This window comes from Lissotriton vulgaris, chromosome 2_1 (genome assembly GCF_964263255.1).
Source record: "Lissotriton vulgaris chromosome 2_1, aLisVul1.2, whole genome shotgun sequence".
NCBI classification, from domain to species: domain Eukaryota; kingdom Metazoa; phylum Chordata; class Amphibia; order Caudata; family Salamandridae; genus Lissotriton; species Lissotriton vulgaris.
The window spans coordinates 213,621,035-213,637,878 of NC_141687.1; the positions used below are offsets into that span (position 1 = coordinate 213,621,035).

A 16,844-nucleotide genomic window follows, 5' to 3' on the forward strand; every position below is an offset into this window, starting at 1 on the left:
TGTAGTACGTTTATAATTGTATTGCAGTACCTCAGAATGTACTGCACATTGCAGTTTGTGAATAGGCCCCAGTTTATTAAAATAACTTGTTCTGTCCTTATTTGCAGGGAAAAAACATTGTTGTATTTTATGGCTCTCAAACTGGAACAGGTGAAGAGTTTTCCAACCGCCTCTCTAAAGATGCCCACCGCTATGGAATGCGTGGGATGTCTGCTGATCCTGAAGAGTACGAGATGGTAAGAGACAATAGATAGCTAAGGTGTTATTCAAAACAGGGAAATCTTGAATCCTACTGAAACAAACCAAACCTGCTTTACCGAAGGAGTTTAAAGAGGTGTAATCCCCACAACCTCCTCCAGGTGTTTAAGAGCACTTTACGTTTCTAAAGTCCTCGATAGGACTCGGGTATGTAATTACCATCAGTATGGGTTCCTGTCACTAGCTGGCTGAGTGTTTAATGTTGTGCATTTTAGCGTAATGATTAAAAAGGCAGCTGTAAAGTTCTGTTACATCTTGCACATCATTTGTCTAGCCTTCTAGTCAACATTTCATTTGAGTGCTGCAATGTTTTGGGCTATATTGTAGATGTCTACTGTGGAGGGAGTAATCAAGCTCTCAGGAGTAGTAGACTGAGCTGTCTGTATTCCTACCCAACGCGGAAAAGAATGATGAAATCATCCTGCCATGATAGAGACTAGATAGAACTAGATAGGAAACCTGAGGATCAACAACCCTTCTGCCTGAAGTCATCCTGTCATAGAGAGATTTGTTTTGGGAATCCCAGTTGAACACCTTTTTCTGGCTACATTTAGCAAATGCCTTTTATGGTTCTTCATCCTGCTGAGCCAAATGTAGCTATCTGATGAGTAGTTTGATGTACCCTTTCACACGATCTCATTTTTGATCATAAGCAAGAGTATTTATTTTCGTTTTCAATTTGTGTGGCAAAGTTTTGTGGACTTTTACCAAAATTCTGTGTTGTGTTGAAAACCGCTTAAGTTCCCCTGGTACGGCTCCAATTACAGAAGGGTCTGCAGATAATGGTACAGACCTAATGTAATTGTGATTCTCCATCACAACGGAACAATGGTCCATTTGCTGCCGCCAAACGTGCGCCATATCCGCCAATAGCAGACTACGCCTTATACATTATAAATATATTTACCGATTATACTACACTCCGGCTCGGCTACACAGTTTACAGTTGCGCGACACTGACTGCTGTGATGGATGCGAGGCGGGGGAGCTGACTTTGGGCACTTGGCCTGGGTCTGCCCGTCTCTTCGGGAATACTGGAAGAAAGTACTGCATGCGCTAGACAAAATGACTGAGGCACATGTGCCCGACGACCCCCTCACTGTTCTCTTAGGATACACAGAACAAGTCCCTATCAAGAAACGGAGATATGCTTCTTTATCCCTCCTGCTGGTGAAACAACGGATAGCCTGTTGATGGGGGCGCGGCCGAGCTCCCAAATTCAAGGACTGGCAGAATGATCTCATATATTGCCCGGACCAGTTACACACCTATGCTGAACTTATGCCACTCTCCTCACACCCTAGAGATTTTTGGGCCACCCTTTAAACCTATCTCTTGGCACATACTGACACGGGGACACAGGCCCTGGCCGAGGGGAGGAAGAGGGACACAGTGCGGGGGGAACGTGAAGAGGCAGAGGGCTTCCCGGAGATGGGGATGCATTGACCACCTTGTCGTGTAATAGTGATTGGGGGCAGAAAATGCGGGGTAAGGTACTTAGATTGTGAACGTTGAGTGGAAACTGAATTGACGATGCTTTGGCGTGATAGGCGACTGGTGGCGTTATTACTGTGACTTATTTACCTTGATGTTGTTGGGGTACTTTTTGGAGGCCTGAGTTGATAATCACCCGTTATGCTTGCCCACCAGACTCAGCCAGCCCATTGGGGTTGTAGGCGGCTTGCTGTGTTCGCTTCCCCTTTGTCCCTTGCAAAGAATGCTAAGTACCGCAGTGCCGGCCCGTTGGGTTGGAGGCACCAGGCTGTGTCAGAGTTGAACAATGTCAATAAAGGTCTGTTTGAAACCAAAAAAAAAGAATTTGGAGAAAAATAAGTGTGTGAAGGGTGTGCATTCAGGTAGTGTATCAGCCTCTGCCAGACAGTAGGGTTTGTATCCCTTCCCGAAGTGCATGCTACCCTCCTTTATCTAGCAGGAGAGCGATAGTGACAAAGCGTTGTACAGTGCTGGGGTCATTAGTTGTGTAGCCCAAGTGCGTGACTTTTGGGTATGGATCCACGTAGAGAGTTTGGTCATTCTAGAGAGGGCATCAAAAATGTCATCCAAGTATCGGATGATGGGTGGGCTACCCCAGGCTCGATGCTTGAAATCTGAGTCTAAGAACCCACCACCGAGGCAGTAGAAGTCCGGAAGAAGTCTGAGTCTCAAGAACCCTTTGGGCATGCAATGGAGGTAATGTAAGAATTTAAAATGTAGTAGCTGTAATTTGCCGTTTGGAGAAGATTTGCCAATTTGTTCACAGCAATATCTCCATTCCTTTTCAGCAATAGCCCTGCCCTCTAAGGTAGGTTTACCTCCCAGTCCAGTATGGCATGGTGAGTCTGTGTAGGAGTCTCATCCCGTATGATAGAATACAGCATAGTGACCAGGTGTTTGTTGGAATGGGTGTGTGATTAGCACATCCTGTGCCTTGCATGTTGGAGGTACCTGCAGAAATACAGGGTTGTGAATTTTGCATATATATATATATATATATATACATATATATAATTCAATAAAGTGGTCGTCAGGGTAGATATCTCCCATCGAACTCAGTCTCCAGCTACTAATCCTGCACTGGGCCTGTGGTGCCTGGGTAAACTGGATCAATGAGTGATGGGTAAGTTGCTGTGCCCTTGCAAAGGCCATAGGTAGCTGTTAACTGTTCCGGATAGTGACCCATGCCACTTGGGTGCATGTTACTCTATCTATATTGCCGTGGCCGCACGTCGTTCACTTTCAAACCATCTCCTCCCATGGAAGAGGCTGTGCGGCATCATACTCTCTAGTGCCTCATTATACAACTTTAAAAGTTTGGGAGACAGTAGGTGCGAGTAGACTTTATAGAAATCTGCTGGGAATCCATCACTACCAGCAGCCTTGTAAGTCGGGAAGCCGGAGTGCAGCAGTGATCTCATCCAAAGCGAGTGGTGCATCGAAGAATTGTCTTCTTTCGGCCTTTTAGCCACTGTAAGGGAATGCGGTCATAGTATGGAATATAATCATTAGGGGTTTTTTGCGTGCACAACGTATATAATACCGATAAGTATTTAACAAACTCCTCCAGTATCTTCGCCTCATGGAGGGCTTGTTGCTTTGTAGTTGGGTGACTGCGGAGGTTTTAACGGTGGTCACACAGTAACCCCGCTAGCATTCTGCATCACCATATGTTCTAGCCGTGAATACTTGTATGCGTGTTTCTGTTCTTGATCGGTTTATGTCAGAAAATTGTCTAGTTTAGTGCATTAACCCACCAGCCCTTGAGTGTCAGGGCACTGAGAGAGGCGATCGCCTAGTGCAATCAGCGTGGACTCTAATTTATCGAGTTGGTCACGCATGACTTTGCAGACCCCTAGTTTGGTTATGTATATGCCACTGATGTAGGATTTAAAGGCCTCCCAGATGGTACCTATGGTGTCTACTGATCCCTCATTGAATTTAAAGAAGTTCTGACTTTCCGCCTGCACTTCCTCTTTAAATGCTTTGTCTAGGAGCGATGTTGGGGAGAGCAACCACATGAATGCTTGATGTGTCAAAGTTGGTAACCTCAAAGTGAGTTTGACTGGGGCATGGTCCAACAGTGTACGAGGCAGGTCTTCTCCTGGGTCACCCATGTGCATACCTCACCCATAACCAGCCAGTAATCCAGCCGTGCCCATGATCCATATGCCATGGATATGTGTGTCCCTTCCCTAGTGTCTGGGTGTCGCAGGCACTATTTATCTGTTAAGTTCCAGTGTTCATAATGGTGGCCAGCGTTGTCGCAGCCTTAAGGTGTGAACAAGTGCTGGGGTTTGAGCAGTCCATCTGTTTATCCAGTACCAGGTTAAAGTCCCCACCCTACAGTACACCTGTTTATCCAGTACCAGGTTAAAGTCACCGCCCCATAGTACAGTGTAGAGGAGGTTGAAGTGCCCCTTGGCTAGACCTGTTAGAGGAAGTCCACCTCATCCATGGTTGTGCCATATGTTTTAATGAGCTTGATGTGTCTGCTGTCTAACATAACTTGAAATAAATTGTACCATCCCTGTGGTCGTTGAATTCATGGAATAACCGTATGGGAATGCTGTCTGATTAAATGTGCAACGCCTCATGCATAGGAAGAATATGTCGCAAACACTTTATAGCCACACCATGTAGCAGGTAAGTGGCATGTGTATCTGATAGAGACTTCCAGCTGCAGATTCCTTACCTTAGAATTTCCCCCAGGCGTTTTGAGCAGTACCCCTGGGCGCTGGTAGGTGGCGTCGATCAACTCCACGTCTGAGCCGTATGTCACTTTGTGGTACCTATACAGTCACCCCCTAGGTACGCCGATGGCAGTGCTTTTCTTTCCTCGCCAGTCAGCGCTGATCCGGAGATGAGCTTTCACTTTTTTATGGGCCTTTTTGTTGACTTATTTTGAGGTTTACCTCCTGGTGTGTCGCGGATGTCCTTGCACAAGTCTGGTTTTAAGCTTTTTGGCGTTTGTCACCGGCCGATGTCACCGACAGACACGCATCTTGTCTACTTCTGGCGTCTGAAGCGCAACCATGCCATCATGTTGTTCTCCAGTTGCTGGGCCATGGCTCCCAATGCTTTAAGGGAGCGATACCTGAAGCTGCTTGTGGCCTGGCAAGCGACTCCGAAACGGTAGAGATCTAGTTGAGGGGAAGGCCCCGGAATCGTTTGCGGACCCGAAGTCCTCTTCGTCCCGCTCAAACTCGTCCGGACTTTCAGGTAGGAGTCCTAAGAAGAAGAGTAAGAAGTCGAATCGTTCTTAGACTACTCCTCATCCGTTGGCTGACATGGCCATTCTCGGCCTTGTTCTCTGTCACTTCTGGGCTGCAGGGGCCATCTGGTAGAGGCAAAGTCAGCGGTATTGGGCCCTGGAGTTTCGAAGGCGGCACCCACTCAGTGACTCTTGTTTCGAGTGGAGCTCAGACCTCCTATACCCCTTTCCGCCCATACCGCTCCTTCCCAGAGTCCTCAATAAGATCAGAAATGGCAGGGCCCTAGTTATCCTTGTGGCTCCGGACTGGGCACAGAGAATCTGGTATACCGAGCTACTGACCATGGCAATAGATCCTTCGATCTTTGGGGAGATCTTCTGTTGCAGCAGCAGGGAAAGGTTCTCCACCCGAAGATGTCCCCTTTTGGCTTCTTGCGTGGAGATTGAGTGGTGACAGTTGATGGTTTTTGACCTTCCTCCCAAAGCCCGTAACATTATCTTGGCAGCCAAGCGTCCCTCTACCAAGATGGTGTACGCCTGCAGTTCTTAGAAATTTGTGGCATGGTGTGCTGACACATCTGTTGATCCCCTTTCTGCCCCTCCTTCTTAGGTTCTACTTTTTGTCTGGTCTCTTTCCGAGAAGGGTTCAGCTCTGGGCACTCTTACAGGCTATCTCTCTGCCATTTCTGCCGTCTTGAAGTTGCCTGATCAACCTTATTTGTTCAAGTCTCCTATTGTACATAGGTTCCTATAGGGTATTACTCGTCTCATCCCTCCTTCAACTTTCATTATGCCTTAGTGGGACTTTAATTTGGTTTTGACTTTTTTGATGTGCGCTCTTTTCGAGCCTCTACACAATTGTCCATTTAGGCATCTCACCTTGAAAACAGCCTTCCTTGTGGTAATTTCATCTGCCCACAATGAGCTGCAAACCTTATCGTCTAAGCCGTTTTACTTGTCAGGCTAATCTGACAAAGTTGTGCTTCACACATGGGCCTCCTGTCTGCCAAAAGTGGTCACTCCTTTTCATGTAGACCAAGCCATCACCTTGCCTACTTTTTCCGTTCCTCCCCATCCCTCTAAGGAAGAGGAGCACATCACAGTCTGGACCCAAACAGAGCATTGTCGTTCTACCTTGAGTTCACAAAAGAGCTCCAAGTGGGCGAACAATTCTTCTTGGGGTAAGTTGATGCGAAGAAAGGTCGGCAGTGCAGAAGCGGGCCATCTCCGAATTGTTCTGCATCAAAATCTGCTATTCACTGGCCAAGAAGCAACCTCCTGAAGGTTTGTGAACTCATTCTACCCAAGCTAAAATGGCCACCTCTGCAGTAGCAGGCAGAGTTTGGGTTTTGGATACCTACCAGACAGCAACATGGGTTTCCCTGAATACATTTACCAAGAATTTCTGTCTGGACATTCAGGTCCACAGGGGTGGGCATTTGCCTGTTCGGTCCTGCAAGACTTTGTAGTTTGAAATTGGTTCTCAGACCCTCCTCCGGGAATGGTATTGCGTGGCTATCTATTCTAAGGTAAGGAATCTGCGGCTAGAAGTCTCGATCAGATGAACATGTTACTCACCTTCGGTAATGCCTTATCTGGTAGAGACTATATCTAGCCGTAGATTCCTTACCGACCCACCCATCCTCCCCACTCTGTGAACCAGTTTCTGGGGACAGGGATGACCTCTTTTAAGGTCCTAGTTTTGACACACCAGTAGTTAGTGTTCTTCATGGCTCTGATCTTCTGGCATCGAAAATTGGGAACGCAAATGACGTTGGTGCACCTGGGTGACACCTATATAGGTAATGCAATGTTACTTCCGGCTCAGATGTCGACAGAGTATGCCGAGCCGATCCACACCACCTACTGGCGCGCAGGGGTACTGATCACGAAAAATCATATGGATCTAGTCTGACGCCTGGGCTAAATTCTTCGGTAAGGAATTTGCGGCTAGATAAAGTCTCTACAAGAGACTATATTTTCCTAGGTGTTACCTAAGGTAGGTAACTTATTCTCCAGAACAGAGGTGTACAAACATCCTAGAAGTGAAAGGTTTAATTTAAAAGAATTATGGTAAGATCTTCAAAGTAGCATAACCAGACACACTCCTGGTATGGATGTACAGCTACCATCAAAATGGTAGTACTAGCTAGATCACTGTTTCTCTTTCAAATACTGCCTCTAGTTCTTAAGAGGAAGTTGATAAAATAAGTACAGTAGATTTGTGCAACCTTTATACGGGGAAGGAAAACATTGAGGATCCAAACTAAACATAGATTTTGTTATCCTTAAAAATTATGTGTGTGCATCCCCCAACCTCACTTTGTGCTAGAGAGTGGCATGGCTAAAGCATTTTCTAGAAGGCCAAATGTTATAAGTGAACAGCTCTGGGATTTATGGGGCACGCATTATCATGTAGACCACTCTGGTAGGCCACTGCACTTTATTCCACAATAGATCTTAAAGCATGCTACACTCTCCAATAATAACTGGGGAAGCAATCATGTAACCCAGGGCTTAACAGAGGCCTATCACAGCAGGTAAAAGGTGAGATGTGCTTCGAGATTTTGAGACTGGAATCAATCCTGACATGCACATCTCAAGGCAAGCTTTGGATTAGATCGGAGAGCATGATCAGTGCATACAAGTAAGACATTGGGTTAGGAATTAAGTGATTAAAGCTACTGCCACAAGACTATCAGTTCATTTGCTACTTCAAAGATTATATGAGGATTGCCATTTAATCCACAAAATATACAAACTACTACAAGGGAAGGGGGCGCTTTCAAGTTGCTCTGGAAGCAATCATAAAGAATTCACATAAGGGTGTCACTCGCATGTAGGTGATAGAAGTAGCTGGTAAGAGTCTACCTAGATGGCATCTTACACTTTACTGCCTACATACTAATAAAATGGGTAACTCTAATAGGTGTTGGAGAGGGTGAGACTAATTGGGAACACTCGCATTCTGTGGGACTGTGCTCACATCCAAGAATATTGAAAGGGGAGTATTGAGGGCAACAAATAAAAACATGGGGCTTAACATACTACCGTGCCCCAGTATTGTATTGTATTGTATTTAGATTTATAATGCGCGCAGCTACCCGCATGGGGACTACCGGCGCCAGCTAAAGGCAGTGGTAGTGAGGTCAGGTGGTCATCACTGAGGGAAAAGCAAGGTTTTCAGCTTTTTACGAAATTTCGTCAGGGAAGGCTCAAGTTTCAGTGGAGCTGGAAGAGCATTCCAAATTTAGGGGGCAAGAAAGGAGAAGGAGCGTCCGCCCATTCTTGATAGTTTGAAACGTGGAATCAGGAAATTCCCTTGAGACGAGGATCTGAGAAGGCGGGAAGGAGCGTAAGATTGGACGAGAGACTGGAGGTAAGCAGGGGCTAGCCCCTGCTTGATCTTATGCATAAAGCAGAGGGCCTTAAATTTGATTCTGTTTTCAATGCGGAGCCAATGTAGATCTTTAAGATAAGAGGAAATGGGGATCTCCAAGGAACTTTACAGAGTAGACGAGCGGCCGAGTTCTGAACAAGCTGGAGTTTCCTCTGAGTCTCCGCAGTGACTCCAAGGTAAAGTACATTACCGTAGTCCAGGCGCGAGATGACTAAAGACTGGACTACGGTACGCCTTGTCGAGTCCGGGAGAATCCAGAGGATTTTGCGGAGCCACCCAAGGATGGAAAAACAGGTGGCTGCCACTCTGACTACTTGGTGCCGCATGGATAGTGAGTCATCCAGAACAAAGCCAAGGTTCCGTACCTGTGTGACAGGCAGGGGTAGTGGCCCCATTTCTGGTGGCCAATGTTGAGGGCCCCAGAGGTGTTTGTTTGCCTAGGATGACTACCTCCGTCTTATCTCTGTTCAATTTCAGGAGATTGGTCTGCATCCATTCCCCCACTCGGCTGAGCCCCAGTTTAAGAGCAGACTGGGCACAAGCCTTGGCCGGGGAGGGAGAAAATGATTGGAGTGGTGTCTGCGTATGAGTAAAGGGAAAGACCAGAGTCTTCCACAATGCTTGCCAGGGGCCTCACGTAGATGTTAAATAGCATAGGGCTAAGTGAGGACCCCTGAGGCACCCCATGCGCAGACGAACGAACAGAGGAAGCTGAGTTGGAAGAGAAGACTTGGAATGAACGACCGCTCAGAAAAGAAGAAAGCCAGGCCAATGGGGACCAGTCACTCTGGCCGCCTTCAATGCTTTCAAAAGGACAGGGTGTGAAACAGTATCAAATGCGGCGCTTAAGTCTAAAAGAATAACCTCCGAGGTTTCGCCCTGGTCGAGGCGGGAACGTAAGTTCTCAGTAACCCCTAGAAGGGTGGTTTCTGTTGAAAAATGGGTGCGAAACCCACATTGAGATGGGTGTAGAAAGCCTGTGGCCTCGATGTGGGAGGTAAGGTGAGTATTGATATGCCTATCCAGAATTTTTTTAAAACATTGGCAGCAGGGAGATGGGGCGGTAATTGGAGAAGGTCTTTGGGTCTGCGCCAGTTTTTTTTAAGAGTGGTATCACCATGGCTCTTTTCCATTCCTCAGGGACAATAGATTCTCGTAGTGAGGAGTTCAAGAGATCTTAAATAACTAGGAGTAGATAAGGAGAAAGCTAACGGAGAATATGGATGGGAATTGGGTCGAGGGGAGAGCCTGAATTTACCTTGGCCATGCAGTCGCCAAGCGAACTTTGATGGAGTAGTGTTGTATTGGATTCCTGATGTCAAGTGGGGATCTAAAGAGTTCTTATCAGCTGGTCAATATAATACTACTGACTCCCAACCAGGTTCTACTGACACAGTGAAGAACAAATACTGTGCTGCACATGCACAATTGGTATCATAGGCTTAAATATTTTGGAATTGGAGAAGGTTACACAACACATTTAAGTATCTTACACTTGTTTGCAAAACTCTGGGCACAGATTTTGGAATATTTTTTGCAGTCTGTACGGACCTTATTTACCAAATGATGAATAGAACTACTAATCTTGTTGAACGAATCAGACCATGGAGGTATATGCCTAAACCATTTATTGGAACAGAATTTCAAATTTTAAGCAATCATTTCTTTGTTTGTAGACATTGACTTAATGAAGCACCACCCCTCACCCAGGAATTATGTGACAACCTAGCCAAGCACTTCACCCATAAGATTGATGTGATTTATCAATCTTTTGACCTGGCGAGTGAAGAACGGGTGGAGGGATACTCACCTAGAGACCCTCCGTATGAAGAGGTTTCTTCCACTAGGTTGGACTCCTTCTTGCATGTAACTGATGAACAAGTGGCCTCTCTAATAAGCTGTGTAAAATCTGGCTCTCCAGCAGATCCTGCACCACCGTCAGTTATGTCGACACTCAGTCCAGTCTTAGCAGACGCGCTTTCCAAGGTATATAATATATCGTTGGACATTTCCACATTCCCTAATAAGTGGAAGAACGCGCGGGTTAAACCACTTTTAAAAAAAAGCGCTAGCGGACGCGACAGAGTTGCAGAATTACAGACCGATTTTGCTTCTTCCCTGCTGTTCCAAGGTCTGGAAACACTGGTGAATCTACAGCTAGTTAACAAACAGAGGGGGGAGAGAGAGAAAGGAAATCAGAATGGATTCGTTCTCCCTAAGCATATGTAAATAAATAAACAGAATCCACTCCTTGAGTTTTAGGTGTGTCCTCCACAGTGGGGAACACCCTTCTTGTTTTTAGGTCCCCTCACACACCAACAGGCCCCTTGGTGTCATGCTTCATCATTTTGTACAGCGCTGCTGTACCCAGCATTGTTAAGGGCAACCCCGCCCAGAACTTGACGTCTTGTTTAAGCCGTTTCATAGGTGGCGCCAGATTCTTTTGTACAAATTCCGTTGGGTCCATTGTAACTTGGATCCCCAAATATTTAAAGGAGGAGCCAGCTAACCTTAAGGGGCAGTCTGAGCCCAATGCCAGGACCGGGCCTTTCAAGACATACATTTCTGATTTATTCCAGTTTATCGTATATCCCGAGATTTTGCCATGATAGTCACAGAGGTCTAGGAGTGCCGGCACACCACGCTCTGGGTCTGTTAAGTACACCAGCATGTCGTCCGCATAAAGGGATAGCTGGTCCTCCCAGCCCTCCTTCCAATGTATTCCTTTAAGTAATGGCGTTTGTCTTATCAAAATTGCTAGTGGTTCTAGGGAGAGTGCAAAGAGCAACGGCGAGAGGGGGCAGCCCTGGCGGGTGCCTCTCCCCAAAGGGAATGTTCGTGAAATATGGCCGTTCGCCACCACATGTGCGACCGGCTTCGTATATAGTAGTCTGATCCACGATATAAATTTCGAGCCGAAGCCCAAACAAGAAAGAACCTCAAACAGATAGTTCCATTCTACCAGGTCAAAGGCCATTTTTGCATCCAGGGCCAGTATAACTGCTTGATCGTGGATCAAGCCTGCTCTCGCCAACACCCCGTGCACTCTGCGAAGGTTCATTGCCGTGTTCCTGTGAGGCATAAACCCGGATTGATCTGGATGTATGAGGTCGGGTAGATGAGCCATCAGCCGGGTAGCAAGGTGTTTGGCTAAGATTTTAACCTCCGCATTCAGCAAAGAGATAGGGCGGTATGAGGAGCAGTCCTCTTGCGGTTTCCCAGGCTTGGGAATCGCTACTATAGTAGCCATTCTCTGATCGAGCGGAAGTTCACCCCTTTCTAAACATTCTTCATACATGGCTAGTAAATGTGCACTTAGCTCCTCCGATGTGGCCTGATACCACTCTACTGGAATGCCATTTGGTCAGAGCGCCTTGCCAGGCTTCAGCGCTCGTATAGCCATTTGTATTTCATCCCTAGTTATGGCCGCATCTAATTCGGCTGTTGCTTCTGGTTGCAGTATCAGAGTTTCTATCCTGTCCAACGCTGCCCTTGCCATGTCAGTAGATATAGCCCGTTCGGGGATGTAGACTCTTTCAAAGTGCGCCGCAGTGCTTCCACTATCTGTTCAGGGCTTGTCTGAATTTCACCGTTGCTATCCCTCACCTGCTGGATGCCCCTTGAGCTTCCCCCTCTCTTATCTAGCCAGGATAACATCTTTCCCGCCTTATCTCCCACATCATATATCCTGTTCTGTGTATCGGTGATGTGCCCCTTCACCTGCTGCCGGACGTGCTCCGTGTACAGTTGTTGTTGGAGTAAAAGTGTGTTCGCCGTGTCTGGTGTAGGGTTTGTCTCATGTGAAGTTATCATGTCGCGAAGAGCCAATTCGAGCCTAGACTGCTTGTTCCCTTTTGTGGCCCGTGATAGAGTTTATGGCCTGCCCTCGCAGTACCGTCTTGTAAGCTTCCCAAATAACCTCCGAAGAAGTCACGGAGGCGACATTGTCCTCGAAGTACTGTGTGTCACCTTCTGAAGGGCTTTCCTGACTTTCGGGATTTTGAAGTATGATGCTTGAATGGGATATATACGGTTACGAGACTTTTCTTGAGTAGAGACAGTCAGGGTGAGTGGAGAGTGATCCGATATGCCTCTAGGGTGGATGTCTATGATATCAACATGTTGTATGCCGTCACCTAGTGCTAAGAAGTAGTCAATTCGTGATAGGCTGTTGTGAACCGTTGAATGAAATGTGTATTGCCTATCCTGGGGGTGGACATGCCGCCAGATGTCTACTAGACCCATCGCTGTTAGGAATCGTTGAACTCTGAAAGGTCCCCCAATAGGGCCTGTCACTGGGAATTTGTCAAGCTGTGTGTCTACTGTGGCGTTGAAGTCTCCCCCAAGAAGTACATCACCCTCGGGAAGGGATAGCAAAAAGTCACTGAGCGCTGGAAGCTTTATTGAGTGAAGAGATGGCGGGATATACACTGATACCACATTAAGGAGTCGTCCCTCCCATTGTCCCTTTATGGCTGCGAAGCAACCCTGCCCGTCAGTCTTCGTGCCCAGTGGAATGAATTGCGAGGACTTTTTAATCAAAATGCCGGTACCCAGAGAGCCCGAAGTAAACTCAGAGTGAACCACCATCTTATATCCCCTCCTATCTAGGGCCTTAGATGCCCCCCGTTAGATGAGTTTCTTGTAATAGTGCTAGGTGAGGTTTTTGTCTCCAACGCAGTCAATACCAGGCCACGTTTCACCTTATCCCCCAATCCTCTTACATTCCATGACAGTATTCGTTGGGGGGGAGCCACGTGTCTGTGACTAAGTCTCCCCTGCACTACGTATCAGACCATCCTCCATTTCTGGTCATGCAGACGTATACAAATGTATCCAGGTGGTGGACCCGGACCCTTAATTTTACCTTTTCAGCTAGAGCAATCAAACATAAAACTCCATTTCTCGACCGACGTTGTGAATTTCTAACAAACAACCAACAACCCCCCCCCCCCTCTCCCTCCCCCTCCCTCTCCCTGCCTCCCTGCTTAACGGACCTTCAACTGCCCGCCTCCCCAACTGAGCAGAGCGCTTAACCCATCCCAAAACCAGAGTACTTGCACGTTGGGGGAGAGCGTCTCCCCAGGGAGGCGGCATCCCTGCTCCCTTCAGGGTCACCCAGGCCAGCGTCCAACCACGACTCTTGTGCAACTGTAGTCAATAAAAGAAGTCTGCGTCCATTGTTTTTGTGGGTTGTCTGCGTTATTCCCCTCCACCAGCCTCAGAAAGTTCATGTCGGTGACTTGCTCGCGCCTCCTCTGCCTGATGTTTGTGATCCAGTTCGGCTGCCGTCTCGGTGTCCGTGGTTCGTTCTGTTGGACCTACGCGGAGGTCCCGCGGTGCGCCAGCCCTCGAGCCAATCTCTGCCCGCCTCCGGAGAGTCAAAAAACCTGACCTTTTTGTCGGTGACCACCCTAAGCCGGGCCGGAAACAGCATTGAGTAGGGCAGCTCTTGCTCTCGCAATGTCTTTTTCACTTCTAAGAATGTCCTCCTCCGCCGCGATACCTCAGCCGTGTAGTCCGGAAAGAACGATATCCTTGAGTTTTGAATTTGGATGGCCGGTGCCACTCTGGCTGCCTGAGGGATGGTGTCTCGATCTCGAAAGTTAAAAAGTCTTCTCAAGATCGGTCTTGGCGAGGCCCCTGGTTTCGGTTTTCCTCCTGGCACTCTATGGGCCCTTTCCACAGTGAAAAAGTTTGAGAGTTTCTCCATTTCCACCTGCAGATCCGAAACAGCTTCCACCAGGGATTTGGCGACCACCTCCACTTGCTTCACCCTTTCACTCATTTTCTGGAGGTCTGCCCGAATGAGGGTTACTTCCGTTGCAGTCGCCCCCACCGTCGCTTGCACTTGGGCGAGGGCGCTTAGCACATCTTCCAACGTGGCTTTCTTTGCACCGTCTCCCTCCGTCCCTTTACCCAGGGACTTGCGTTGTTCCATCAGGGGGAGAGACTGTTTTTCATATGCAAATTTGTCAAGCTTAGCTTGGGTGGAATTATGCTTAGACCCTCTGCCCTTATCATGAGTCTAGAGAAAACCCGAGACTGAAGCAATGCACAGGGGGTCTCAATGACCATTATGAACTTTTGTGTTTTTTATAAGTGCTATCAGCAGTGATTTGAGAATGTGAGGGGCATTTTACATATTTCATAACGACATTCTGCTTCGTTCTTTTTCCCTATTACTCTTATATTTACATCCATTTTCATTTCATTTTATTTTCATTTTTCGCCTTTCGTTTCTTTTCCCACAATATTTTGATTAGTTAACTATATTATCGGGCTCACAGGCTGATGGGCAGCGCCATCTTGGATAGGTTAGGTTTGAGTCCCTTATTTATGTTGTTGGCTAAGAAGAGGGCGACGCGCCGTTTCCCGGGCTAGATTATGGATTGTAATCGGCTACTCGCTTCGAGCACATATGAGGAGCAGTTAGACTTTTTCGAGCAGTACACTTACACATCCTACGGTAAGGGGATTTCTACCTTTTGTTTAGGAATGCTTCACGATTCATGATACACCGCTGTATTTACTTATGGGTATCATGTCGGTTTCAGATACATCTACGAAATAGAGTTAAGAAAAACGAAGGGGGTGATTACGAATATCGAGGTCTTTGATTTCACCTTGGTTCTGAAACTGAGGCAGTGTTGTGAGTATCGAGTCCGTCAATACAGCCGTTTAATAGTGCAACTTTAATTGATTTGATAAGGACGGTCATACAACAGTACTTTGTTAATTTGAATTTTAACAGGAAGGAGTGCTGTGAATTGAATTTCATGCTAGACTTTAGGTCTTTCCAGGACGTCATAAGGTATTTTGCACGCATCTATGTAGATTATATAGACTACACCTGTGTGACACTCAGTAGATTTAGACACATTTGGATATTTATTCACTTCAGTATTTGAGGGTACTCTGTTTTTTCCGTTTCTTCTGTTATCTTGGTTTGTATGGTGGAGGCACATTTGATTTGATTTAGGCATTTCTATTCATACTCTCCTTGGCATTTCTGTCGTTTTGCAATATGGAAAACCCACAGCTACATTTATTATTACTGAATATCACTGCATACTATGTTCATGTTCATTATCATTGTGACCTTTATAATTCACCTGAAGTGTAACTGAAGTTATCACAATCTTTTTTGTTGTAGATTCGCTTTCTGACTGGCTCCGAGGAGTGTAAAGCTTATAAAAATGTGAATACTTGTAAATATGATTTCCCCTGATGAAGTGTTCTAAATGAACCCGAAATGCATTGGGTTGTGGATGAACGTTTCATACACTAAAAAGTGAAATGTACTTTTTGAAAAGAGAGACATTGATGAGTTTTTTTTATATGTACCAACATTTGAGTTGACTTGAACATTATATTGTATTTAATTGGATATAATTTTTGAAATACATTTGAAAAACTTTTTCTGATCAATTGTGAAAATACTTTTGTTTACATAAATTAGGCCTAAGTGCCTCTCAAGCTGTGCATTGCTTCAGTCTCAGGTTTTCTCTAGACTCATACATAAGCATCTTTCCCGGGGGATAGGTACCTTCTCCCACAGCACTGCACGCAGACATTTGATTAAACTTGTGCAATTTTATTTTAAAAATTTGAGAAATAGGTGTGCAGACCCACCCACATCAACACATTCTAGACCCTCTGCCCGCCATGATCACACACCAAGAAATTGCTCACCGTCGAGCGTAGCCTGTGGTGGTATTCTGCCAGGTGGTTCTTCGAAGAGAGTGGTCGATTGGGTCGCCCGAGTTTCGATGGCGCCTCGGCTACACAGTAATTGGGCTTTCCGGGCCAGATCCCTAAAGATGGGTTTGCACCCCTTCTCCAGTCGCGTTGTTGTTAGTAGAATCTGTTTGTCGAGCCTGCTGAGACCTCGGCGCGGGCCGCCCAGCCTGTTATTCGAGGGAGTTCGTGCCCGTAATGGCGTAGGCTATGCAAAATGGCGGCGTCGTTGCACTTATTTTAGGCTTCGGTTTCCGTCAGTGTTGCCGCAGTGCTGCTGTGTCGTGGGGTGGTATACACTGCCCATGGACGGTCTGCGGGGACATCGGATTCCCTACCGCCGTTTTCGCTCGGGTCGTTCTGCACTACGAGCACTTCCGGTTGGTAACACCGCCGAGGCCTCACTTCCGCCGAGGCCTCACTTCCGCCCGGGCACCGCCTCATCCAGCCTCCGCTGCTTTTCATGCTTTTCATGTGCCACTAGGCCTTGTTCGGGTGCCGTCTTTTCCACCAGTTCCCGGTGCACCGCTGCTCCAAAACTTCTCTGCTAGGTGCCGTTCGGTCACTGGACCCGGGACATCCCGTCTGGGTTCGTTGTTGAGCGGATAGGCATGCGGATTGATGCGGGAGCCTCTCTAGTTTGCTTCCGCCATCGTCGGCTGCTAGCCACGCCCCCGTCCCAAGACTTTTTTGCATTCAGCATCACTTTCTTATAAGACTTCCTGGTCATTTGTACTC

The 16,844-nt window shown here is 46.9% G+C and overlaps 1 protein-coding gene across 4 annotated transcripts in view; it reads left to right on the plus strand.

Moving 5' to 3' along the window:
* Positions 1-16,844, plus strand: part of POR (cytochrome p450 oxidoreductase) — a 532,686-nt gene that overhangs the window by 249,158 nt on the left and 266,684 nt on the right. For all 4 annotated transcript variants that reach the window (XM_086954766.1, XM_086954764.1, XM_086954765.1 and 1 more), the window contains one exon: positions 108-236. In XM_086954766.1, coding sequence (XP_086810892.1) covers positions 108-236 — 129 coding nt within the window. The remainder of the gene's footprint in view (positions 1-107; positions 237-16,844) is intronic.